The 27,353-nt window shown below is 45.2% G+C and overlaps 1 protein-coding gene across 2 annotated transcripts in view; it reads left to right on the top strand.

Annotated features, from left to right (window-relative positions):
- The window catches only part of FAM193A (family with sequence similarity 193 member A), a 237,038-nt gene that overhangs the window by 94,449 nt on the left and 115,236 nt on the right, over nt 1-27,353 (top strand). For both annotated transcript variants that reach the window (XM_082244008.1, XM_082244007.1), the window contains exons 5-9: nt 2,029-2,196; nt 3,019-3,247; nt 3,883-4,007; nt 8,501-8,648; nt 22,195-22,307. In XM_082244008.1, the coding sequence (XP_082100134.1) occupies nt 2,029-2,196; nt 3,019-3,247; nt 3,883-4,007; nt 8,501-8,648; nt 22,195-22,307 (783 nt within the window). The remainder of the gene's footprint in view (nt 1-2,028; nt 2,197-3,018; nt 3,248-3,882; nt 4,008-8,500; nt 8,649-22,194; nt 22,308-27,353) is intronic.

Genomic DNA, 27,353 nt, shown 5'->3' with positions numbered 1-27,353 from the left:
CCTCTGTACGGGGTAAGGATAGCGTTTGCCTTAGCGATTCTCCTGTCTCATCAGGTCCTGCATCTGGTTCGGTCGCAGCGAATGGGACCACCCTGCGGGGTCTGGGTCCATGTTTCCCTGAATCCGTCAGACAGTGAGGATGATTCCTCCATGGCTGCTGCGCTACACAAGAGGCACTGGTAGATGCACTGATTGCGTCAGTGCAGGAGTCATTTATGTTGGGAGGATGCAGCAGACCTATCTGTTCTGTTTGTCACCCATAAACTGTCCTGTGCGGTTATGGTTTTCTCTTATCCAGCTTATTTTTACAATTGTGTCCTAAAAGGGCTGGGTTCATCTAACATGACCCTTGGTGGTCCCAGACGCTTTGCTGTCCGGTATCCCTTGAGGAGTCGATTCTGAAGCAGTAGACACTCCCACCAGCAGTGGGTGCCCTCATTACCAGAACCTTCCCCCCCCCCCCCAGCTGGTCTCTGGTTTCCCCGAAATTAGGCAGCAGGCTGGACAGGATTTCTATGTCCAACCCCGTGTAAGTGACAGTTGGGCACTGGGCCAGGCTCCTTCTTTCAGGCGGCCGCTGTCCCCCCCTCCTCAATGACTGAGCAAGGAGCTGTGTTTGCTCTTCTGCTGTGTGCTGTGCCTGAGCTGCATCACTTCCAAGCTGGTCTTCCTCCCCTTTGAGCCCTCCTACACGGAGCAGGAGAGGTCGGCGGGGGAGGTCAGGCCTCAGCGGAGGGTGAGGTGGTGAGGGACCCAGCAGCCTGTGTCCCAACCCCCCATCACCATGTAGCCGCTTCCCTACAGAGTGGGTGCAGGATGGAGCAGGAGATCTGCCTGGGCTGTGTGTTTGTCCTCTGTGCCCTGGGGAGCTCCAACACTCTTCTCTTCTTCCAAGGGAATGCAGTGGATCTGGGACTTCGACATCAGCCTGGGCTCCTGCATCTTCTCCTATGACTACTCCAGGTAAAAAAAAAAAAAAAATATATATATATATATATATATATATATATATATATATATATATATATATATGTGTGTATATGTAGATATAACGGGATCAAGGCTGTACACAGGGGGGGCCTGGGGCCAGGGTGTATATAGAGGGGGGCTGACCCACAGTGTGTGGGGTGGGCGACAGGGGAGGACAGGACCAGTGTGTATATGAAGGGGCGAGGCGCAACAAATCCCAGGTCGCCATGGTGACCAAAAAAACACGTCCCAGCTCCTGGGCTTCGGCCTGCCCACTCTGCATAAGATGCAAGCAACTCCCGTTGCCCAACACCCCAGACGTGCAGCTCGGGTCACCAGGCAGCTGATCCAGCTCCAACATAAAAAAAAAAAAACCTCTGCTGTTCAGCTGCATCAGTCAGTTTCTCTTCCTCTTCACACACCGGCATTCTTGTGCACCCTCTGCCCCCTCCACCAGCAGACCCACCACACGAAAAGGCTCCCCTCTCCCTCAGCACCAGCCAATCCATGTGCACTATGGCCGAACCCTTCTCTTACCTGCCAGACCCCATGTGTGGCTCTGGAGACAAGCAGGGAAGGGAGCAGAGTCCTGCCAACACGGCATGACACACACACGCCAAAAACTTCAGCCCCAAGAACCTCAAGTGTCAAATTACCACATTCCAAGAGCCCCAGAGAGATGCGCCTTCCCTGAAACCCCTCGGCAAGAAAGCTGTCCCACCCAGCAGCATGCCCGGCTCCAGTTCCCTCCTTATATATATATATGTGTGTGTGTGTGTTAAGATTTATTTATTTTAATTGATGTAAGATGGCATATTATGGACATTTACCAAAGGAAGATTTTTGGAATATTGCTTAATGGTATCAATTCCTGTTCAGATATTTGGTGAGATGTTTCTAGCAGCACTGGGGATTAGGAATAATCATAGGCAAGGGAAGGTAATATTTTGTTTGGAGAATTTATTCTGCCAGTTTACATACTGTACATTACATGTTTGCTGTTTTTTTTTATCCATTTTAAAGTTGCTTCTTTTTGATTGCCATATTTTCGTAATTTAGGGAGATTTCAGCAGAGTCTGAACGGGAAACCCAGCAGCTTCAGAATTATTGGTCAGATGTACGGTACATGATTCGCTGCATATATCGCCAGGCTGGGACGCCGCTGGCAGATGACCAGGACCAGTCACTAGTGCCAGAAAAAGATGGAATGAAGGAATTGGTAGATAGGTAATCATCTGTTCTGTGCAACTATTTACCTTCAATAAAGGCGAGAGATCTAAAATGTGCGTTAACTCACCACGTAAAAGTAAATAAAGCCAGTTATTTTTCTTTTTTTTTTTCTTTAATACTGCACAAGGGACGGCATTAACATTGAATGAAGTGGCTGCTCTTAGTTGAAATTTTGCATCCTCTGTCCCCCCTGCAGTGTTAAATTTCTGGTACTGCGGAAGTTGGTACAGGTCGCTGGACCTGTCATAGGCAATTGTCAAGGTTTCAAATACAAGAATGCCATCAGCACAAGGGACACTTGTCTTTCAATTTGATTTAATGTCCTTTTGTGCTGGTTTAAAGAAAAAACTAAACTAAAGCTGATAGCTGATCAAAACTTGGCCAGTTTAACAGGGACTGGCCAAATTTTGATCAGTGTGTGGCTGGCCCTTTTTATTAAACATCAATAATTTAATTGAATTCTGTTAGTAAGTGGCTGCTGGCGGAGTTGATTCCTCCATCCACCTTGCAGCACACAGTGGCATTTCATCAATTCTATCGGTTGGTTTGCAGTGACCAGCGCTGGAAAAAAGTACTTTTTTTCAGTGCACACCAGCGCAAAACAGTGGTGTAAATGGCCACAGCAGAGACAGGGTATTTTGCCTCGTCTTGTGGTTGGACTGTGCTTGTATAGCCACCCAACGCTCCTCCACTGCACTTGGTGTGAATGGACCCTCAAAGGAATCTCTTCAACTCACCAGCATCTCCCCTAAACTGTAGTCAGGATAGTGGAAAATATTTTCTGTATAAAAAAATATAACTCTGGCCTTTCCCTTGCAGGTTGTGCGAGAGAGACCCTTATCAGCTATATCAACGTTTGGAGCAGCAAGCCCGCGAATATGTCCTGGAAATGAAAGTTCGCCTGCTTAAGCACTTGTCTCTGGGCTTTAAAGTGACTCCCAGCATCCAGGGGCCTCCCCAAGCCCATCAGTTTATCTCCCTTCTTCTAGAAGAGTACAGTGCCCTCTGTCAGGCAGCATGTACTATTGGCACCTTTCTCGTCACTTTGGTAAGGACAAAATGGCTGTCCATTAAACACAGGTGAACATTAGTGTGCTGATGACAGGCAATTTTTTTTTCTAGAGTTTAATTTTGCCTGATTTGGCCCCCTTTTCCTTAGTAAACTTTACAATACTACAGTGTTGATGAGTTGCATTTGGGATGTAGCGTGGCTCTGGAACACCTATGAAGTTATTTCCTCAGAGTGCAAATGATAATCTGGGGAGTGGTATTCGACGGTATAAGAATATTCACTGTTGGGTAAGGCAGATCACTGTTCTGACAAGAGTGGTTTAAATCCTGCACCTGTTATAAACTGTTCGAGAGAGACCTAGCCTTCACATGTTGCAAAATTAATAGAAGGCTTGAGCGCTATTAACAGGGAATATCTTGAGACCTGGCATCTGCAGGATCTGTAGTAACAATAAATTTTGATCTTTATATCTGCTAACCTATGAACCTAACAGGAAGACACATGGTTGGAGCTTGTCAAATATTCTGTATTGAACCAGTATGTTCACTTTTTGATTTTTCTTTTTGGTTTTGTCTGTGTGGTGTTTTCCTAACCTGTTAATTAATAAGTCTTCAATAGTTATTGGAAACAAAAGTTTAATTTGCATGATTTCTCTGTTTTATCGTTTGTAGGAAAATGAGCATTTGAAGAAATTTCAAGTGACGTGGGAACTACACAACAAGCATCTGTTTGAAAACTTAGTATTTTCTGAACCGTTACTCCAAAATAGTTTACCGGCACTTGTTTCACAGTTGAGGTATTACATTCTGTGAGAATTTCCATTAAAAGTGCTTGTTTCCCATAGCAACCAGCTAGATTCCTGCTGTGTTTTTTTTTTTTTTTGTGAAGGTAGAAGTGAAAGTGTTATCTTTATATCTTGTAGACTTATTCCCTGTTGAACCTCTTGAGAATTTAAAAATAAAACTGTCATGGTAGTTTTTCATGCAGTTGCTTATTGTACCTGGACCTGTTCATTTTTTTTTTTTTGCATGTTGGTAGTCAGGTTAAGTAGCACAATATTTAAAGTGCCAGAATGGCACCATTGCAGTTTGGTTTGAAAGAATGACTTTTAGCACAAGGTTAAAATTTGGTAGAGCATCAGCTCTCCCAACCATCACATGCCTCAGTTAAACCTGGATGTATCCCAATTGGTTGCTGAATTACCTAGGATGTGTTTTTTTTTTTCTTGGAAACATTCGTGGCTCCTAAGGGTTCATCAGAGGCTCTTTGAAGATTGTAACCATTCTCTGCACCCTTCTGGGAGTGCCAGATATTGTCCTGCACTTTTTAGTTTCTTTTCATGGGCCACTACATCATTACTGGAAAGTACAGTATAGTGATGCAGGGGTCAGCAGAAGGAATCAGAGAACAGGGAGCAGGTATCTGACACACCTGGATGTGTTACTGGATAGTGAAGATTTTCAGCAAGCTTGTCTCTGCATAAGGTCATATTCATTTTATTTTTAGTTATGACAAAAACTTTGCTGTCCAACTCTAATTCTGTGTAAGATGGGCCAAAAAAGGAGCCAAAGAGCCTCATCTTGATCATATAGTACAAGACACAAGCAGTACAGCTGGGATATAGCTCTGTACCTTCAGATAAATGAACCCTGGCAAGCTTCTGAGGACATGCCCTCCCAGAACGCCTCCCCTATAACCTACCCCACTCCGTGTTTGTAGGTGATGGACCTCTTCTCCTTCACAGAGAAACAAGCTCTGCTACTATTATTTTCTTTATGAATTCTTCAATCAGCCTCAATGTCTTCAGCAGCAGTGAGTCTGGATCAGTGCAAAAAAACATTGGGGGCTCTACCTGGACCCTACATTGTGAGCACAGCTTGTAGTGTTTCTTCAGGCACTGGATCCTGCGTGGGGTGCTTACCTTCTTGGTTTAATATGTTGGGTTAGCTGCAGGATGCTATACAGGTCCATGGCAGCGATCAATCACAATGGAACCCCCTTTAGGGGTATGACCACCATTATGGGTAAAGCCTGGACTTTCTTTACAGTCCAGAATTGTAAACAGTGAAGACGGTATTATTACACGTTAAAGCCGATCAATCTCCTTATGGGTGAAAATAAAGAAGAGCCATCACCAGGTTTGATCACACTGACTGTGTCAGTGATCAAACCCGGTGATGCCTCTTCTTTATCTTCACCCATAAGGAGATTGATCGGCTTTGAGTGGACACCTCTTTTGTGGTTTTCTTCCCCTGAATGTGAACTTGATGTTTTTCATATTTACTATCTAGCGCTACACCTTTTTATTTTTGATCGGCTTTTTTATTCGAGATCATGTGTTGGCTGCTTTTATCCACTGTAAGGACATTGATATAGTTGGAATTAATCGCAGAAAATTACCCATTTATTATTACACGTTACTTTGTAAACCAGGGCCATGTTTGGAATATGTTTACTTTACACTGTAAACTTTTTAACCGCTTGCCGACTGCGCACAGTATATTTACTGCGGCAGTCAGCCCCGGCCAGGCAGAGTGACGTAGGTCTACGTCGCTCGCCTGTCACTCCTTCTAGAGCCAATAGCGGGCGAGCGCGCGCCCGCCCGCCTCGGCTCGTTCACGGAGGAGCGCGGGAGTGTGACTGGCAGACCCGATGTCCGCCGGTCACACTACGATCGCCGGTACAGCGGGAGAAAGACAGATCGGCTTATGTAAACAAGCCGCCTGTCAGTTCTCCCTGTGTAAAAATGAAGATCAGACGGTTCTACTATGTAGAACCGTTGATCTTTATTTTTACACCAATAGCAATGTCCCTACACAGTTAGAAACACGCCCCTAGGACACACTTAACCCCTCCCTGTCCAATACTGTTAACCCCTTCCCTGCCAGTGTCATTTTTGCAGTAACAGTGCATATATATAGCACTGATTACTGCAGTAATGTCACTGGTACCCCCAAAAGTGTCAAAAATGTCAGTCAAGGGTCCGATCTGTCCGCCGCAATGTCGCAGTACCGCAAAAAAATCGCAGATCGCCGCCATTACTCGTTAAAAAGAAAAACACCAAAAATGACAAAAATCTTTCCCTTTGTTAGTAAACGCGATAGCTTTTGCGCAAACCAATCAAAATACGCTTTTTGCGATTTTTTATTTTTTTTTACCAAACATAGGTAGCGTAAAACAAATTGGCCGAAAATGTTAAAAAAATTTGATTTTTACATTTTTTTGGGGGAATTTCATATAAAAAAAATTAAAAATATTGTTATTTTTGCAAAAATTACGCTCTTTTTTTGTTTATAGCGCGTGATCAAAAAATCGCACAGGTGATCAAATACCACCAAAAGAAAGCTCTGTTTGTGGGAAAAAAAAGACGTGAAATTCATTTAGGTACAGCATCGCACGACCGCGCAATTGTCCGTTAAAGTCACGCAGTAAAAAAATCGCAAAAAACCCCCTGGTCTGGAAGGGGGTAAAATCTTCCGGGGCTTAAGTGGTTAAACTTGGTGCTAAAACTTATCCATGCAGAGCTCAGTCTCAGGTGGCGGATCAGGTGTTACGTCACTGATCACTACTTCTGCCTAGAGCCCTCATAATGTACTCAGACTTCTTCCCCCCCTTTTGCCTACTTCATGAACCAGAAGAAACTGGTACACAGACATACTCAGAGTTCTTGCAGAAGACCCCTGGACTCTTCCAGTAGACCGCATCTGCTCTCTTAAGACCCTCTCTTCCACTCTGCTTCAGTCTCTGGCTTTAACAGCATGGCTGTTAAAACTCAAGTCTTAAGATAGAGGGGTCTCTGAGTCTGTGATTCCTACTTTGCTGCATTCAAGAAAAGCCACATCCAGGAAGATCTATTATCGTACCTGGAAATCTTTGCTTGGTATGAGCGCAATAAATTCCATCCCAGAGATTACTCCCTACCCCATGTTCTGGCTTTCCTACAACAGGTCTGGGCCAGAATCTAGAGGTCTGCACTGTAATGGGCAAGTTTTCAAAGGCCTCTAGCTTTGATTTCTCTCATTAAAACCTTTTATTCAAGGTGTTAATCCGATCACGTTCCCCTTGCAGTACTCTGTGCTCCCCACGGAACTTAACTTTGTTCTTTCTGCCTTGTAAAAAACTCTGAACTCATCTGGGATATTTCCTTGGAGTCTTTATACGTCAAAGTAGCCTTCTTGGTGGCCATTACATATGTAAGACATGTATCGGATTTAGCAGTTCTTTCTTGCAAAGAGCCCTTCTTACTTCACAATAACTAGGTTGTTTTATGTTCTAGACCATCTTTCCTTCTCAATGTGGTTTCCGCAAACAATCTGCATGAGGACATGTTCTGCCATCCTTGTGCCCTGCTCCTAAGCATCCAAAGGAAGTCCCCTACATTTCCTGGACATTGTCAAAGCCATTAAAGTGTACATAAAAGCAACTGCTTTGTTTTGTTAACAGATTCCCTGTTTGTACTGTTCTTGGATCTTAGGAAAGAGCGCCCTGCTTCAAAGACTACTTTGGTGGTGCTGGGTGGATAAGGATTTTGATAACTAGAGCTATGCTGCAACACACCACCTCCTGTGCTGTTACTGGCACACTCCACAAGATCTGTTGGAGTATCCTGGGACTTTAGGCACCAAACCTCTCTTGCCCAGCTCTGTAAGGCCACCACTTGGTCTTCTGTTCATATTTTTTCGGTTTTAACTGATGCATGTTTGTTCTGCTGAGGCAGCTTCTGGCTGCAAGATTATTGTAGGGGCTCTCTGAGTCTGATGTTTTTTTACCCCTGTTTGTGGACCTATTAGCACAGTTAGCCTAGTTGTTGCCCCCCCCCCCTTTTATTCATTGCTTTGGGTTGTCCCTTGGTGTGTGAATGAAGTGTCTTTATCCTGTGCTGTTCAATTTGGATAAGAGGAATTTTGACTTACCTGTAAATTCCATATCTTGGAGTACAGAACAGAACACAAGCCACTCTTCCTAAACTCTGCTTGATACAAAACTGAGAACTCACGTAGTGGGGCGGTGTTATAGAAGGGGTGTGTTCTCAAAAGATTGGCAGTGTTCAATCAGTTGAAGTTACCGATCTATAACCCATGGTATACGAATAAGCTGCCTATGTTTTGTACTGTGTTGCAAAAAAATGCAATTTACAGGTAAGTCAAAAATTCCCTTTTTTAATGAGTTTTTGTTAAGTTATCTTGCCTAATTCAAGAGCTACTCGCTCATGTCTATTTTCTCAGTTCACTCTTCAGACTCTTGACAACTGCTAGTCAAAAGCTTTTCTTCATGTGCGTTTTGCCCCAGGCTTGGAACAGCGTCACATGACTCGTACAGTGAAGATATGTATAGTACCTTACTACAAAGGTACCTTCAGCTGGAACAAGAAATGGGTCAGATCGCTGAAGAGTGGCTGGAGTGTCAGAAAAGAATTGATAATTATGTAGATGAACAGGTAAGTGCTGTGTGTGTGGCTCACCAGCCAATTTCTTATAGCTTTTGGTTACATGATTGTAGCTGAATGTGTACTCTGGTTTTTGTGTAACTGTCATGTGAAAGGTAGTCCTTATTTGTAAAGTTTACCACAGAGATGCACCTCTGCCTGTGAAATAAATTACTCTTTTGATGGATTCTTCACATGGTTTACTGACCAGCTTGCATTCTTTAGCCAGTGTTCCCCTGCTATAATTGAATCTTCTGCTCAGAGGCGTTTATTTCGGTTTAAAATTTGTTTTAAATGGCTATGAAAACCAAACACAGAATGCCTAATGAAGATTGGGGATTCTTTAAACAAAGGCTGTTTATTGAAGTAAGAGAATAACTACTTCCACTGTGCTTCAGAACAAACTTGTCACAAAATTAAAATTTATATGGAGTGGGTATTTACCACTTCTGGACCGGAATGTTTTACCCCCTAATGACCAGGCGATACGGCACTGCATTACTTTAACGGAAAATTGCACGGCCGTGCGACGCTGTACCCAAATAAAATTGATGTCCTTTTTTCCCACAAATAGAGCTTTCTTTTGGTGATATTTGATCACCTCTGCAATTTTTATTTTATTCTTTATTTTTTGCGCTATAAACAAAGCGACAATTCTGAAGAGAAATTTTTTTTTTTTCGTTCATTGACGAACACAGCTTCTGATCTTCTTAACCATTGGGTTATGCTGCCCCCTACAGGAGTAGGACACTAGGCAGAAAAAAAGTACTAACTACGCCATTGTGCAGTCCTAGGAACGATACTCTTTCTTTGCTATAGCCACTCACACTTTTTCTGCCTAGTCAGGAGTAAGGACCTAGTTCCTTGCTGGGATCTATGGTCCTGGCATTTTTTCTTTTTAAACTGAACTTTTTTCTTTTGTTGTTTTCTTTTTACAATCAAGTCTGTTCCAGTGAGAACTAAAATCAACTGCCGGACTGGGTGACGCACTGGATATCCTAGATTCTTAAGGTCTCCCCAGTCTGGCCAGTGAGTGCATGCAGACCACATCTCCACGCTAGGTTGGCCGCGACACAGCTTACCTCTGGCTCACAGCACCCCCCATTCCAAGATAGGGAGGTGATCTGCCCGGAGTGGTGCCCACCCTGTTCCAATGGTGTGCTGACTAGTCTAGGAAATTTTGGGGTGGACACTTTTTCTGCCTAGTCAGGAGTAAGGACCTAGTTCCTTGCTGGGATCTCTGGTCCTGGCAATCTTTTCTTTTTAGATAGAATTTTTTCTCCTGGTCTTTTTCCTGTGAGCTCTACAATCAACTGCCGGACTGGGCGATGGGCTGGATAATCTAGATCCAGTGGTCACCCCAGTCTGGCCAGCGAGCATGCGTAGACCTCAGCTCCGCACTAGGTCAGCCGCGACATAACCCCACTGGACAGGGGCTGGCCTGGGAGTTAAACGCCTCGCGAGGAGGCATACAACTGGGTCTCCTGGTCGACAGCCCCCATTTAGATGGAAAGGAGGTTCTGTCTGTAGCGGTGCCCGTCTCATTCTTGGTATGGTGAGAAGCTGTCCCCCCTCTCCCCTGGAGGGTTTTGGGGTGGGCGTAGTCCCTTCCTTGGAACGGTTGGACCCCCGGGTACCCCTCCTTCCTGTCAGGCACCCCCCATCATCTGTCCCCCCATCCTAACCCCCCTCCACTTATGCAAGGGCTGTGTGGGTGGTCTGTTCCACCTCCTGGGGTGGGGGTAGGGCGCTATGCGGGCGGTACCCGGATGATCGGCTGTGCAGGGGGCGGGGGATGTACCTTGTGGGGGCTCCTGCCAGGGCCCTCTGTCCTGCCTGGGCCTGTCCTTGAGGCCTAGGGTTTCCTCCTCGGTGCCTCATGATGCCATTTTCTTGTAGACTCTGTGCTCAATGCACAGGGGCCATGTTTGTGTAGTCCGGTGGCCATTTTGCGGTGGTTCGCAATTGAAAATTGCAGCGGCGGTGACAGTGAAGCCCTCTGTGCGGGGATTTCGGTGGTGAGAGCCCCGCGGTCACCCTGTTTTGTCTGCAACTACGCACAAAAAGGTGCTGGTGGAAGCACGGATTGTATCTGTGCGTGTGACCTTGAAGATGGAGGACGCAGCTGCGGCTGCGACAGGTGCAGGTTCCCTTTTGGCACTCACAAGTCAGCCAGAGCGCAAAGGTGTTTCCTTTCCCCGCCTATTTTGACAACATTTTTGCTAAAGAATGGGGATGACCAAAGCGAGTCCCCTTGGGGTCCCTAAGCGATTTGCTGGGCGGTACCCCTATGAGGAGTTCCTTCTTAAGAAGTGGGACTGTTCCACTGGGGATGGACCCTCCCGTTTCCAGATTGAACAAGGCAACCATGATTCCGGTTGAAGAGTCCCCAGCCTTTAAGGATCTGGCTGACAGGAAGGTGGAGGCTGTGTCCTGCAATATGTACACTCTGGCTAGTTCGGCACTAAGGCCAGTATTCACCATTGCCCTGACGTCGCAAACAATGACTGAGTGAGCTAAGCTTTTAGGCCATGACCTGGAAGGAGAACAGCTCCCCCTCTGCATTTGCTGAGCTGGCGGACCAGTTGGTCCAAGGGCTGCAGTTATCTGTGGTGCCTCTTTGGATGCGGCTCCCCTAGTGGCTCGGCTCTCTGTTTCGGAAGTGGTCATTTTGGCTCGTCTTTTGGCTCAAATGCTGGTTGGCAGACCAGACTTCTTTAAAAAAAAAAAAATAGCCTTTGTAGGGTTTGTTTGAGGCGGTACAAGACCGGTTACTTCAAGGGGTGATTTTCACGGTTCCGATGTTGGAACATTTTCATGGTTTTTACTCAAACCTGTTCGCAGTCCCCAGGAAGGAAGGCAAGGTGTGTCCAATCCTGGACTTCAAGGTGCTGAACTGCTTTGTGCGGGTGCAGAAGTTCAGGATGGAGTCCATTCGCACAGTGGTGGCATCCCTGCATCAGGGGGATTTTCTTGCCTCTATCGACATCAAGGATGCTTACCTTCACAATCCAATATATGCACCAGCGCTTCCTCTGCTTTGCCATGTAAGAGGAACATTATCAGTTTGTGGCGTTACCCTTTGGTCTCGCCTCTGCTCCTCGGGTCTTCACAAATGTGTTAGCCCTGGTGCTGGCATTGTTACGCCAACGGGGGGGGGGCGCGGTACTGGGCTACTTGGATGACCTCTTTCTGTGAATGGTGTCTCCTACTGCTCTGGTGGAAATCCTGGAAATCACCCATACGAAAAGAGAGTTCGGCTGGATTCTCTATTTTCAGAAGTCTGCTCTGGTTCCGTCAACAAAGCTGGGCTATCTGGGTCTGACTCTGGACTCTGCTTTAGCTAGAGTGCTCCTTCCTTTGGACAAACTCCAGAAATTGCAGGCTGCAATTTGTCTCCTGCTGTCGAGCAGATAGTCATCCCTCCGGACTTGCATGCGGGAACTGGGCCTGATGGGGTCTATGTTCGTGGCGGTTCAGTTTGCACAGTTCCATACGAGGTCCCTGCAAGGAGAATCTGGCTAAATGGGACAAGACTCCGCAGTCTCTTTACAATCAGATTGGCTGAGCCTCGACTGGGCAAAACTTTCCTCCCCTTTTATTGGACAGTGTTCACCACGGATGCCAGCCTGTCTGGCTGGGGAGGTGTCCTCTGCACAAATTTTGCTCAGGGCATCTGGACACTGGAAGAGTCCAGACAACCGATCAATGTCTTGGAACTCCGAGCAATCAGACTGTGCCTGGACCATTGGATGGATCGTCTTCAGGGATGTCCAGTGCGCATTCAATCGGACAGTGCTGTGGTCAAGGCTTATGTAAATCGCCAGGGGGGCACAAGAGGCATCCTAGCGGATCTGGAGGTAGCCGGAATACGAAGGTGGGCAGAACAGTTTGTTCCAGCCCTCTCCGCCGTACACCTTTCTGGGGGGTAAAACTGGCAGGCGGATTACCTCAGTCGGCAGGTGTGGGACCAAAGGTAGTGAACCCTTCATCCGGAGGTGTTTCATCAGTTATCTCTGGTGGGGCATCTCCGAGGTGGATCTGTTGGCATTTCAGCTCAGAGGTGCAGAGTTTTGTGGCTTGGTTACGGGATCCTCTGGCGGATGCCGCAGGTGTGTTGGTGGCCTTGTGGGGTCAGTATCGTCTGATTTACGCCTTCCCTCCTCTCCAGCTTCTGCCAAGACTTCTACGTAGGATTGAGGCACAATGGTTTCGGGTCATCTTAGTAGCTCCAGACTGGCCTCTTGGGCTCAGTACGCCGATCTGGTAAAAGCTGGTCGGGAACGTTCCTTGGAAGATTCCTCTCAGGGAGGATCTGCTGTCCCAAGGGCCAATCTTCTATCCTGCTTTACAGTCGCTGGCTTTGACGGCTTGGCTGTTGAACACCAGGTGCTGATAGACAGAGGTTGATCTGAGTTGGTGATTCCAACGCTGTTAAAAGCTAGGAAGTCTACTTCTAGGAAGAGCTATCATCGCACGTGGAAGTCGTACATTGCGTGGTGTGAGTTACATAGTTACATAGTAGGTGAGGTTGAATAAAGACAATAGTCCATCCAGTTCAACCTGTGTAGGTGTGTGTGACTGTAATCATCTAACATAGCCCTTAATCTCCTGATCCTTGAGATGCAAGTCTAAGAGTCTTTTGAAAGTCACCATACTACCCGCAGAAACCACCTCTTGTGGTAGACAATTCCACAATCTTGTAGCCCTAACAGTAAAGAACCCTCCTTGTTGCCTGAGGTTAAAACGCTTCTCCTCTAATCGCATTGTATGTCCTCGAGTCCTCATGCAATTCCTTCGAATGAACAGCTTTTTTTCTAAGCTGAGATCCCCATTAAGATATTTATAAATTGCTATCATGTCCCCTCTCAGACGTCTCTTCTCCAGGGAAAATAAATCGAGCGATTGCAGCCGCTCTTCATAGTTAAGGTCCTCCAACCCCCTAATCAGTTTAGTTGCCCTTCTCTGGACTTTCTCCAGCTCCAACACATCCCTCCTGAGGACTGGCGACCAGAACTGGACAGAATACTCCAGATGCGGTCGGACCAGAGTTTTATAAAGTGGAAGGATTATAGTCTTATCTCTGGAATACACCCTTTTCTTTATGCATGCTAATATTCTGTTGGCTTTGGAAGCTGCCGCTTGACATTGCATGCTGTTGCCTAATCTATCATCAACCAAGACTCCCAGATCTTTCTCCATTTTTGATTCCCCCAAGGGTTCCCCTCCTAACGTGTATTGTGTTTTTAGTCCCCAAGTGCAAAACCTTACGCTTCTCCACGTTAAACCTCATTTGCCATGTCGTTGCCCACTCCGTAATTTTGTCCAGGTCATTCTGTAGGATATCTGCTTCATGCTGTGCAGTTATTGCCCTGGCCAATTTTGTGTCATCTGCAAAAACTGATAACGAACTACTGATCCCGTCCTCAATGCTGTTTATGAATAAATTGAACAAGGTTGGTCCCAGGACTGAGCCCTGGGGGACCCCGCTTACTACCTCAGACCAGTCTGAGTTTTCGCTGTTTATTACCACCCTTTGGACACAGCCTTTTAGCCAGTTCCGTATCCAAGAGCAAACCCTGCTGTCGATACCTGCAGACCTTATTTTATAAATTAAGCGCTTGTGGGGAACTGTATCAAACGCCTTAGCGAAATCCAAGTACACCACATCCACTGGTCTGCCCCTATCTAGCTCACAGCTCACCTCCTCGTAGAATGCTAAGAGATTGGTTTGACAAGAACGCCCATTTGTAAACCCGTGCTGGTTACTACTGATGATGTTTTTATCTTTAGCATATTCTACGATATAGTCCCTTATCATCCCCTCCAAAAGTTTACATATTATTGATGTCAAGCTGACAGGCCTATAATTTCCCGGAATATGCCTCTGGCCCTTTTTGAATATCGGAATCACGTTAGCCTTCCTCCAATCCCCTGGTACATCTCCTGTCCTAATACTGTCAGCAAAGATCAGGAACAGTGGTCTAGATATAACCTTACTGAGTTCCTTGAGAACTCTCGGATGTACGCCATCCGGGCCTGGTGATTTGTTAGTGTTAAGTTTATCCAGTCTTTCCCTGATTTCACCCTCTGTTAGCCATAGTGGCAAGTCCTGTGTATTACTACTAACCATACAGTCATGGTCAGTGTACCCCTCCTTTTCCTGCGTAAAGACTGACGAGAAAAAAGCATTCAGCACGGTTGCTTTTTCAGTGTCCTCTGTAACCATCCTCCCATCATCGTTAATTATGTGTGCAATATGCTCTGCCCTAGTTTTTTTGCTGTTGATATATTTAAATAATTTCTTTGGGTTTTTTTTACTATCCTCCGCTATTTGTCTCTCAAAGTTGATTTTAGCCATCTTGATTTCTTGTTTACTTTTCTTATTTGCCTCCTTGTATTGCTGGAAGGCCGATACTGTGCCCTCTGATTTATATTTCTTGAAGGCCAATTTTTTTCCCCTAATAAGTTTTTTAACGCTACAGTTTTTGCCTGGGTCATTAGTGATCAATAGATCCAGGATTGCATTTTCTCTAGTAGGAATCCACCAACTGTGACATGTAATTATCCAGTAAGGTTTCCGTGAATAGACGGGCCTTCTGTGAGTGTGCAGTCCCCTCTTCCCAGTCAATGTGGGGATAATTGAAGTCCCCCAATATGATGACTGATCCCAGTTTTGCCACTTTACCCATTAGTGCTAAAAATTCCAGCTCTACCTCCTCCCCTTGGTTAGGTGGCCTATAGCAAACCCTCACAACTACTTTTCCCTTATCTTCTTCCCTATCGAGTTCAACCCACACAGATTCTAAATCCATGCTCATCCCATCCGTAATGTCACTCCTTTCTAGCACCTTTATATTGTTCTTGACATAGAGACATACCCCTCCCCCTCTTTTTCCTACCCTGTCCTTCCGGTACACCGAATACCCTTGGATATTGGCCAGCCAGTCATGTGAGGGGTCGAACCAAGTTTCTGTTATTCCCACAAGGTCTATGTCCTCCTCATGTACTAACATTTCCAACTCATCCATCTTATTAGCTAGGCTCCTGGCATTAGCATATACCCCTCTTAGTTTTATGGAAGTTAAACGTGATTGGCGGTTATGTTTATTTCTGTTTGGTCTGTGGTTTTCCCACACAGACCCGGCGATTGATGTTGTCGACCTACTGTCGCTGCTGACCCTACAACTGCCTTCAGTCCTCTGCTCCCTCCTCTTGGAGTTTATCCTTTTTTTTTCTCGGCTCAGATCTTGACCTTCATTCAACGGTGGGGGGCTGGCCCAGAAACTGGCCTTGAGTGCAATCAAGGGTCAGGTGTTGGCCTTAGTGGTTCTATTTCAACGAGCTTTGGCCACATCTTCCTTGGTGCGTACCTTTTCTTCAGGGAGTTCGGCATTTGGCCCCTCCAGTGCGGTCTCTGTTCCCACCTTGGGACAGATCTCAATTTAGTGCTCTCAGTCCTCCCGAAGCCTCCTTTTGAGAATCTTAGGGAGATTCCCCTGCTCATGCTGTCCCAGAAGGTGGCCTTCTTAGTGGCTATCACCTCTGCATGCAGGTTGTCGGAATTGGCGGCGTTATCCTGTTATTCACCTTACTTGGTGGTTCACAGTGATAAGGTGGTTCTTCGTCCCTGTCCGTCGTTCCTTCCAAAGGTTGTCTCTGAGCCAAAACATCTGAATGATATTGCTTTGCATGCCTTGGATGTGGTCTGGGCGATTAGGGTGTACCTGGCAGCTATGGAGTCTTTTAGGAAATCAGACTCGCTATTTGTGCTTACGGATGGGCCTCGTAAAGGGTTGTCCGCTTCCTCTGTGACCATTTCCAGATGGATCAGACAGACGATGATTCAGGCCCATTCCATCAAGGGTCAGATTCCTCCTTTCCCTGTCAAGCCGCACTCTACTTGTGCGCTTAGTGCCTCCTGGGCCTTCTGTCATCAGGCGTCATTGACGCAGGTTTTCAAGGCGGCACCCGGTCGTCGGTGCACACGTTCACAAAGTTCTATAAAGTGGATGTGTTGGCATCTGCGGATGCTTCCTTTGGCCGCCAGATTTTGCAGGCTGCTATTTAGAGGACCTGGTCCTCTTCGAGGGTGTATTGTTTTTTTCAGGTACGCTCCAGTTGTTTTGGTTGAGCTCCTGTTTACCTGGTTGGTTATAGTTAGCCTTGGGAATTTTTCTTTTTTGCTATTCCCCCCCCCTCTGATGTTTAACACTGCTTTGAGACGTCCCAATGGTTAAGAAGATCAGAAACTGTGTCCATCGATGAACGAAAGAGAAAATGGGATTTTTGACCTACCATAAAATTTATTTCTCTCATGTTCATTGATGGACACAGCACCCATCCCTCTGTGGAGTTGTAATTCTTCTGACACTGCTTGTAACAAAACTGAGTACCTATAGCAGAGAGAGGGAGTATACCCCCTGGGACTGCCATAGGCGTAGTCACACTTTTTTTCTGCCTAATGTCCTACTCCTGTGGGGGGCAGTATAATCCAATGGTTAAGAAGATCAGGAGCTGTGTCTGTCAATGAACATCAGAGAAATAGTTTTTACGGTTAGCCAAAAATCCCATTTTTTTTTTTCACTTTTCTGCTATAAAACATTTCCAGTTAAAAGAAAAAAAAAAAAAGGAAAAATCTAATTTTTTTTTCATCATTTTAGGCCAATATGTATCCTGCTACATATTTTTGGTAAAAGAAATCCCAATAAGTGTATATTGATTGTTTTGCGCAAAAGTTATCGCGCCTACTTGGGGAATTGACGAGCGGGGCCGGTGCAGGCGCATTGATTCCTGGGAGCGATGACGTTCAGCTCCCAGGAATCAATGCAAAGAGGAAGTGACGGCGCAGGCCACGGCCGCAGAGGGAGGGAGTGGAAGAAAGGCGAGTATATTTTTCTGCAATAACAAGGTAAGTAAACAAAAAAATAAAATCGTAACTATCCATTTCTTTCAGGTGACCAAAAGCAAGCGGATGGCCCAAAATCGATTATGTCGATTTTGTGGCCGGAACTCCGCTTTAACTGACACTTTTGATCCTTTTGGTGAGACCAGTGACATTACTACAGTAATCAGTGCTAAAAGTATGCACGGTTACTGTATTAATGACACTGGCAGGGAAGGGGTTAACACCAGGGGCGATCCAAGGGTTAAGTGGGTCCCTAGGGGGGTGCTTTCTAACTATGTGGGGGATGTACTTGCTGGATGAACACAGAGACCTGTGTTCCTATATAGGAGGAACACAGGATTCCGGTGTCCATCACTGACAGAACAGCAGTCTGCCGTGTTTACATCGGCAGACCGCCATTCTGTCTCCATGGGGAGTGATCAATCGCGCCCGGCGTACATCGCGTCCACCGGACTCGCTGATTGGCTTTCCCTGTGGCCAATCAGCACGTGCGCGCCCCCACTAGCTGTCTCACGAAGCGACGTACAGGTACATCGTTTCACGGGAAAGAGCCAACCAGCCGCAGTAAAAGAACGGCAGGTGGTCGGCAAGTGGTTAAAGGATCACATGAGAATCTAGCAGTGGGATGACTTCTCTATCATGCTATCTTATTTCTTCTGCAGCATTCTCTGTGATAAAAAAGTTAATAAATAGACGCCTAATGGTCATTGTTGATTGGCAGAGCTGTAAATACAGACTGCTTGGATCTAAAACTCCAGTTTTTGGCAGTTTGATGCTTTTAATGTATATTTTTTTCTTCTCATTCGGTGATAGTTTTGTTAATTATCTGATAATCAAATTCTTGTTTTGCTTAGTTTGCTTAATAGTTAATTATTATAGTTCCTTTAGTGCTCAGTGTCCTCAGATATGGTGCTAGATCTATTTATTGCTATTCTAACATGGAAGTGATTAAAGCACTACCCTTTCCAATCATACTTTTATGTTATCTGGTTCTTAATGGACATCGTTTTTAGGCTGTACACAAAGATTGGACCATGTCTAGATTTAATTTTAATTGTTTTATTTATTTCTCAAATTGGGGTGCACATATATATCCCACTGAAGATTGAAAATGCATTTTTTTTCTTTCTGCTTTACCCTTTTTGTTTTTTTTTTTTTTTTTTTCTTGATGTAAACTCTAGTATTAAAGTGGTGGTTTAAAATTTGACAAGTACTTGCAAACATGTTTTGCTTTTTACTGAGATTCACTCAGTAGACCCAAAAACTGTTCTTTTATTTAAAAACTGCCTTCACTTTGGAAGCCATTGGTTTAGGCTCTTGTAGCCTGCAGCCACCCCATCACACTTTGCTGCCAGGGACAAGGTGTTGGTAAGATTGCATGCATTCCTACAACACGCAAAAAAGTGCACATCCCTTTTCCAGGCATGAAGCAGGGCCATTAATTCCTAATGACCCTCCAACACACCTGGATAACGTGCTTGAAATTGTGTACCAAACGCTGGGTACCAATGTACCATGCATTTTGATGCGGCAGGCACTTTAACCACTTAAGCCCCGGAGGATTTGGCTGCTCAAAGACCAGGGCCTATTTTGCGATTCGGCACTACATGACTTTAACAGACAATTGCGCGGTCGTGCGACGCTGTACCCAAATTAAATTGGCGTCCATTTTTTGCCACAAACAGAGCATTCTTTTGGTGGTATTTGATCACCTGTGCGATTTTTACTTTTTGCGCTATAAACAAAAAAAGAGCGACAATTTTGAAAAAATAACAATATTTTTCACTTTTTTTTATATGAAATTTCCCCCCCAAAAATGTAAAAATCTAAATTTTTTAACATTTTAGGCCAATTTGTTTTTTTGCTACATATTTTTGGTTAAAATAAATCGCAATAAGCGATTTTGGATTGGTTTGCGCAAAAGTTATTGCGTTTACTAACTACGGGAAAAATTTATGTAATTTTTATTGTTTTTTTTTAACTTGTAATGGTGGCGATCTGCGATTTGTTGTTTTTTGTGGGACAGCGACTTTGCGGCGGACAGATCGGACCCTTGACTGACATTTTTGACACTTTTGGGGGTACCAGTGACATTACTACAGTAATCAGTGCTATACATATGCACTGTTACTGTAAAAATGACACTGGCGGGGAAGGGGTGGACTTTATTAGTGATCAAGGGGTTAAGTGTGTCCCTAGGGGCGTAATTCTTACTGTCAAGGGGCGTGGCTTGTGATGTAACCACAGAGACATACAATCCTTTATAGCAGGATCGTATGATCTCTGCAGCTACACCAGGGAGAATGACAGGCGGCTTTGTTTACATCAGCCGCCTGCCTTTCTCCCTCTCCAGCGGGAGATCGCGAGTGACCGGCGGACATCAGAGCCGCCGGTCACTCGCGCGGGGATGTCAGGGAACGAGCGGGGGCAGGAGCGCGCCCGTCTACCCCCAAGAGGCTTGTGGGCGAGCGACGTACCGGTACGTTGCTTTGCCCAGGAGAGGCTAACTGCCGCCGAATATAGTCTTGCAGCGGTCGGCAAGTGGTTAAAAAAGCGGGCATGCACTTTTCTGTGTGATATTTTTTTTTTTTCATGTGTAGGGGCAGCCCATTGAAATGAACTGGCAGCCGTAAATGCGTTGTTGTAGAAGGAGCCCTAGATGAGTCTTTATTTTCATAAACGTACCCTAAGTTTGAGAGCTCCCAAAGAACATGGCTTACAAAATTTGAATAGGGACACATCCTCTGATGAGATGTAATTGAAAGGAACTTATGTAAAGCTGGTTTGTTTGACAGGCTTGACAAGTATGATCCAAGCTTCTCTCTCTTTGAACTTTCTATTTCTGAAAAACTTCAGCAGACTATAGAGTTTGCAACAGCTCTAGGACAGATGCAGTTGGGATGCTTATTTGCCATATCCATAGTGTTTAGTATAGCGCTGACCCATCTCTTTTGAAAGCATCTTTAAACCCAAAGCCAAACATGGTATGTACAAAAGCATGCCAATACTTATGTAAAATCACAAAAAGCAAAAAAGAGGCGCATTGACCTAGTGCATTAGCCTAATCTTTAATATCAGAAAGGTAAGTAGTATGCTCACAATGTTACAATAGTATAATAGCTCATCACATAGTGCAACATCGAAAAGTCCTTGCAGAAGTACGAATGAGAAAATTAGTCCATAGTCCAACAATCAACTAACAAGGAGATGAAAATCCCATTGGCTGACTCGTTTCGAGAATGTTCCTCTTCCTCAGATCAAAAGTGTTTTGGCTCTGAGGAAGAGGAACATTCTCGAAATGAGTCAGCCAATGGGATTTTCATCTCCTTGCTAGTTGATTGTTGGACCATGGACTAACTGTCTCATTCGTACTTCTGCAAGGACTTTTCGATGTTGCAATATGTGATGACGAGCTTTTATTGTATTGAAACATATTGGGTGTAATACCTTTTTTATATTTAACGTTTTTTAGGATAATGCACTAGGTCGGTGCACCCCTTTTTTTTACTTTTTGTGATTTCAGATTACCAGGCTTCCCCAGTCTTTGTGGGGCAGCAAGACGAGGCATATCCTATATAGTTGTCAGGAAAGTTCTGGCCTTTCTTTCCAGAACATGTCCACTCCCAAATGCAGGAGAGGTTGTTCTTGTGACTATTTGCCAATACTTATGTGATGGCTGCATTGTTTCCCTATATCAGCACTTGGTAATGCTGTAACTAAGACATTTCATGTCCTTTTTGGGGTTGATTAATTAAAATGGAGAGAGCAAAATCTGGTGCAGCTGTGCATAGTAGCCAATTCTAACTTCAGCTTGTTGAGATAACCTTTGAAAAAATCTGGAAGCTGATTGGTTTCTATGCATAGCTGCACCAGATTTTGCGTAAATCAACCCCTTTGTGTCTACACTCACTTATCCATGGTATCTTTGGAAGGAGCTATGGTTGTCGCACAGGCTGGACTTCAAACATATCTGCCTTTGTCCATCTCTATAGTCGAGAGATAATATTGTTTTCTGTTCATCTCACAGAAAGTGACAAGGATGCTGCACTTGCAAGAGCAAGGCCTTTTCTGTACTTAATAAAAATTTTAGTTCATCCACAACATCTTACTGGTGTATAAGATCGCATTCACAGGTTTCACCCCTGTGCTTGAGATCCTGGCATTTTACTGCTGATAGACAACAAGGGAACACTACTATCCAGCACCCCTGCTAGTGGCCTGTAGGCTTATAGAGGCTGCCGCTAGATGGGGCTGGACAGTGCACTGTGTGGTACAAACATTTAGGGCAGTATGTGCCCAGGGGTGAATGGCCAGAATGCAGACTACTTGTATTCCGTGCATGTGTCACAGGGTGAGCACTACCCTACACATTAGTACCACTCAGTGCCCTGTTCAACCACAGCAGCTCTTAGTCTCTCATAGTATATAGAAGAGGAGAAGGTTGAGACTTTGAATGAGACATGTGACAAAGGCCATGGTAGTAAAAATGGTAATAACAGATTTATTCTCCTTAAACGTCAGTCCTCCAAGCCTTTTTGGCAGAGAGAGTGTGAGCAGGACGACGGTAAGTCAGGTATACAAAAATGGCTGATTAAAACATCTTGCAGGGGCAAAGCCTTAACTAGCCGATGTTTCTTTTTTTCTTTGAAGTTAAACAACAAGAAAGCATTGACTGGCGAGAACAACTTTGCTGATAAAATGAGGCATATGTTATCCACCAGAATGTGCATGTCTGACTGTCCAAACTGTAATTACAGGAGAAGGTGAGTGTGTGAAAACTGTCGTATGCTCTCTCTGTATTGTACAGGTTTTATGCTTTCTGTAGGCATCAAATCAAAGTAAAAATGGTTACATTACTGAATGAATGATGAAAGTGTTTTTTTTTTTTTTATATAAGCCTTCAGCTGAAATTATTTCAGGCATGTGTGAGCCTGGTGGTGTTTATCAAATTGGCTAACAGTAATTTAAAGAGAAATTGGGGATTGTAATCTAAATCTGCACTCTTGAAAAGTGATAATGTAGCATTACCTCTCAGGGACTGATTATTATATTCTTTTCCTTGCTCTGTTGGAGTAGAAGTGTAAGTGTGCTCATTGTGGTTAGGCAGCATTAAAGTGTGCCGGTGGTAACTAACTTAAAGGTTGCTAGGTGGAAATACATTGCAGAATTACCATGGATAGCAGTACTAATTTGGCAGAAGACTGTGGTAATATGATGTAATCCTCTGTGCAGGGCTACTCTGTACACCTCAACGCTCTGGTTAATGTATACATGCATACACACATAAATGTGTGCTTTTTTCCTGTGCCTTTGATTAGATGTCCCCTTATCTACTCTACCAGAAATGCAGCAGAAAGTGAGGGCAGGAGGCATCACTGGAAGGTGCCCCTACTGAAAGATTTCTGTCGCCAGCTGTTTTCATTGTTAACTCATACTTTTGGATTTTCCATCATTTTTTTAAGCCAGTAAAAATGGTCACCAAGATCAGTTGAGAAGGTAAATCTCCCCAGCAGTGGCCTATATAGAGCAATAAAAACCTGACATCGCTACCAAGCTTTCCATAATTGATTGGAGGTACTTAACCACCTCAGTTCCCAGGCTATTTTTACATTTTCAGAGCTGTCACACTTTAAATTATCATTACTCATTTATGTAACACTGTATCCAAATTAAATTTTTATCTTTTTTTTTTTTTTTTGAGACAGAGCTTTCTTTTGGTGATATTTAATCACCACTGGGTTTTTATTTTTTGCTAAATAAAAATACTGAACATTTTGAAAATGAAGAAAAACACTTTTTCTCTTTCGTTCATTGATGGACACAACTCCTGATCTTCATCACCATTGGTTATACTGCCCGCTACAGGAGTAGGACACTAGGCAGAAAAAGAATCTGGCTATGCCTATGGGCAGTCCCAGGGGGTTTACTCCCTCTCCCTGCTATAGGTGCTCAGTTTTTTTCTGCCTAATCATGAGTAAGGACCTAGTTCTTTGCCGGGATCTCTGGTTCTGGCAATCTTTTCTTTTTATGTAGATAAATATACAAAAGTATATTTCCACGCGCCAGTGGTAAAGGGTATGCTATAAAGTGCAGACAATATATATACCTGAGAGAATATAAATAAATAAATATGTGAAAAATATGTGAAAAAAAAAAAGGCAGCTGCTGTAGGAAATAGAGGTAGTTGTTGGTGGATGGTCTGTTGGGACCAAATACAGTGCTTGCTGTGATATAAATAATAAATAGCGATAATACAATAAATAGTGGTTAAATATATAAATAAGTAAAATTTATATATGTACCGTGAATCATCAATTTTCAGTAAATAATTTAAAATGGTGTCATACAGTGCATAAGTGACTGGTGGTAAATGAATAAATTAAGAATTGTATAAATCAATCAGCAAAATTAATATAGTATATAAAATATTAGTATATATATATATATATATATATATATATATATATATAAAAATATATACTGTATTTTCTGGCGTATAAGACTACTTTTGAACCTCCAAAAAAATCCCCCAAAAATGGGGGGTCGTCTTATACGCCGAGTATAATATCTCCAAGGTAACCTAAGTATAAGTATTACCGGTAGATGAAAATTAGGGGGGTCGTCTTATACACCCAGTCGTCTTATACGCCGTAAAATACGGTATATAAAAAGTCCAGATAAATAGGTGACTTAGTGCTCAAAAGTTTATATATAAAATGTCCTTGGTGAAAGTGAGTCTTCAAGGTTCAAAGTGCACGTGCTCAGGCTGGATTTGACTATATCTCAGCAGTTTCTGGTCCCAAATGGGTGAAAAGTTGGGTCACTTACCAGATGTAGTGGGTCCTAGATGCCATACGGCACTAGGACCATTCAAGCTTGTATGCCCTCTGGGCTAAATTGATTCCCTCTGAGTGTGGTCCTATGAGCTGGTACCGGCTCCTTGGGCTCCAGATCACACAGCCAGATGCAGTAGGGAGGGAGAAAAGAATGCTCCAAATGGTGTAGTATATTATTCAAAAATAAAAGTGTTATTTACCCAATGTCCGGGTTATAACAATAAAGACAAATGCACAATGTCACTGGTGGTCAGCGGTGCGGGCTACACATCCTCCTCGCGGAAATAGTGTGTTGGCTTCCAGTTTGCTTTCCACCTGCGTGACGCTAGGACGCTATGCGTTCCAAGCTAATTTTTTTCTTTTTGGATATAAATTTTTCCCCTGAGTTTTTCCTGTGAGATCTACAATCAACTGCCAGACTGGGCGATGGGCTGGATAATCTAGATCCAGTGGTCACCCCAGTCTGGCCAGCGAGCGCGCACAGACCTTGGCTCCATGCTAGGTCGGCTGCAACATAGCCCCACCGGACGAGGGCTGGCCTGTGAGTTAAAGCGGAGTTCCACCCTAAAATACACTTTTTAACTAAAAATACCCCTAGGACAGTCAGGACTAGTGCATTTAAGCAACGATAGCCTCTGAACTGTCCCCTGTTTAGCCTACCTGTAAGAATAAAAACATACCATGAAAATTTCTTGTCCAGCGTTGCCATCTGCTTTGTGGGCAGCTGAAGCCATAGTGTCCCTCTTTGTGTCCTCTTCCGTGATGTCAGAGTCACAGAATGGCCTACTCGTCACTTCTGGTGCAGGCGCGTCATCCCGCAGCTGGTTCTGCACATGCACAGAATCTATTCTAATTGATTCAGCAGGGAATGAGGCGCCTGAACCGGAAGTGACGAGTGACACTGGTGCAGGCGCATTGACTCCTGGGATTGATGACGCTCATCTCCCAGGAGTCAATGCAAAGGAAGAAGTGACATCGGGGCCGCGGCTGCAGAGGGAGGAAGTGGAAGGAAGGTAAGTTAATTTTCAGAAAAAATCAGCTAAGTGAAACAAAAAAAATATAAATAAAAAACTATCCAATTCTTTTTCAGGTTGTTTAAAGCTAACGGAAGGTGCAAAGTTGTAAAATAGGGTGGAACTCCGCTTTAAATGCCTCGCGAGGTTGCGTACGACCAGGTCTCGGCCCAAGTCACATCATTCCTCCTGGCCGACAGACCACCCATTTCAATGGAGAGGGGTTCTGTCTGGAGCGATGCCCACCCGGTTCCTGGTATTGTGAGTAGCGCTCCCCCTTCTCCCCCTGGAGGGTTTTGGGTTGGGCATGGGCCCCTCCTTGGAACGGTCGGACCCCCCGAGTTCCCCTCCTTCCCTTCAGGCAGACCCCCCCCTTTATTTGTACCCCAACCTACGCCCCCCCTCCACTTATGCTGGGGCTATTTGGGTGGTCTCGTCCTCCTCCTGGGGTAGTGGCAGAGAGCTATACTTGCTATGGGGGCTGGGATGGGTGCACCGCCGGCGACTGGACGATCGGCTGTGCAGAGGGGGGGTTACACCTGGTGGGGGCTCCTCCAAGGGCCACCCCATCCTGCCTGGGTCTGTTCTTGAGGCTTAGGGACCCTCCTGGGTCCCTGGAAGTCTTGTGGTGCTGTGCGGGCCGACATTTTTGTTGTAGCCTGTATGTTTCTATGCGTGACAGCCATTTTGCGGTGGTTTGCTATTGAAAATAGCAGCGGCCTTGACAGTGGAGCCCTGTGATTTCGGTGGTGGGAGCTCCTCCTCATCCCCTGGTGCTGACGCCTGGATCTCTGCGTGTGCGGTCCAGGTTATCCTGGTGGCTGCAGGTGCCTGTTTCTGCTGGGTGGTGAGTCTGGTGGGGTTCTCTCCCTCTCTGCTGAGGATCGCTTGGTGCTTTGTGCCTGGAGACCGGGTGGTGCTACCAGCGTGGTGGGGGGTTGTCCCTTGCAGTGTCTTACACCTTTTTTGTAGGGTCCCCCTGGTGACTAATGCAGTATTTGGAGCATATCTCCCCACATGATCCCCTTTCTAAGGCTGCTGGGCCCTCCGGGTCCCAACCATCCATCGATGCACTGACGGCGGTCCTGGTCTCCTTTGTGTCTTGGGTGGCGGTGGCTTTCGGCGACAGGCTAGCAAAAGAGCGCCCCCCCCACCTTCCCCTGCCTCATCTGTCTTATCAGATCCTGAATCTGATTCGGCGGACGTGGGTCACCCTGCTGGGTTTGCAACCATGCGCCCGGAATTCTCTCATAGTGAGAATGATTCCTCCACATCTGCAACCGCACACGAAAAGGCGCTGGTGGACGCACTGATTGTATCTGTGCGTGAGACCTTGAAGATGGAGGACGCAGCTGCGACAGATACGCAGGTTCTCTTTGGCACTCACAAACCATGTAGAGATGTTTACTTTACCCGCCTTTTTTGACAAAATTGTCCCTAAAGAGTGGAAATGACCAAAGCGTCCCCTTGGGGTCCCTAAGATATTTGCTAGGCGCTACCCCTATGAGGAGTCCCTTATTAAGAAGTGGACTGTTCCACCGGTGGTGGACCCTCCGGTTTCCAGGTTGAACAAGGCAACCATGATTCTGGTTGAAGAGTCCCCGGCCTTTAAGGACCCTGCTGACGGGAAGGCGGAAGCTGTGGCCTGCAATATGTACACTCTGGCTTGTTCGGCACTGAGGCCAGTATTCACCATTGTCCTGGTGTCGCAAACTCTGACCGAGTGGGCTAAGCATTTATGCTGTGACCTGGAGGGAGAACAGCCCCCCTGCCTTTGCTGAGCTGGCAGACCAGCTGGTCCAGGGGCTGCAGTTTATCTGTGATGCCTCTTTGGATGCGGCTCCCATAGTGGCTCGGCTCTCTGTTTCGGCAGTGGTCCTTCGGCGTGTCTTTTGGCTCAAATGCTGGGCTGCGGACCAGACTTCTAAAAAGGCCTTGACTGATCTTCCCTTTCAAGGAG

The sequence above is a fragment of the Pelophylax lessonae genome (assembly GCF_965119305.1).
Source record: "Pelophylax lessonae genome assembly, chromosome: 1".
Lineage (NCBI taxonomy): Eukaryota > Metazoa > Chordata > Amphibia > Anura > Ranidae > Pelophylax > Pelophylax lessonae.
The sequence above is the reverse complement of the archived record's forward strand: the minus strand, read 5'-3'. Positions and strand labels throughout refer to the sequence as shown.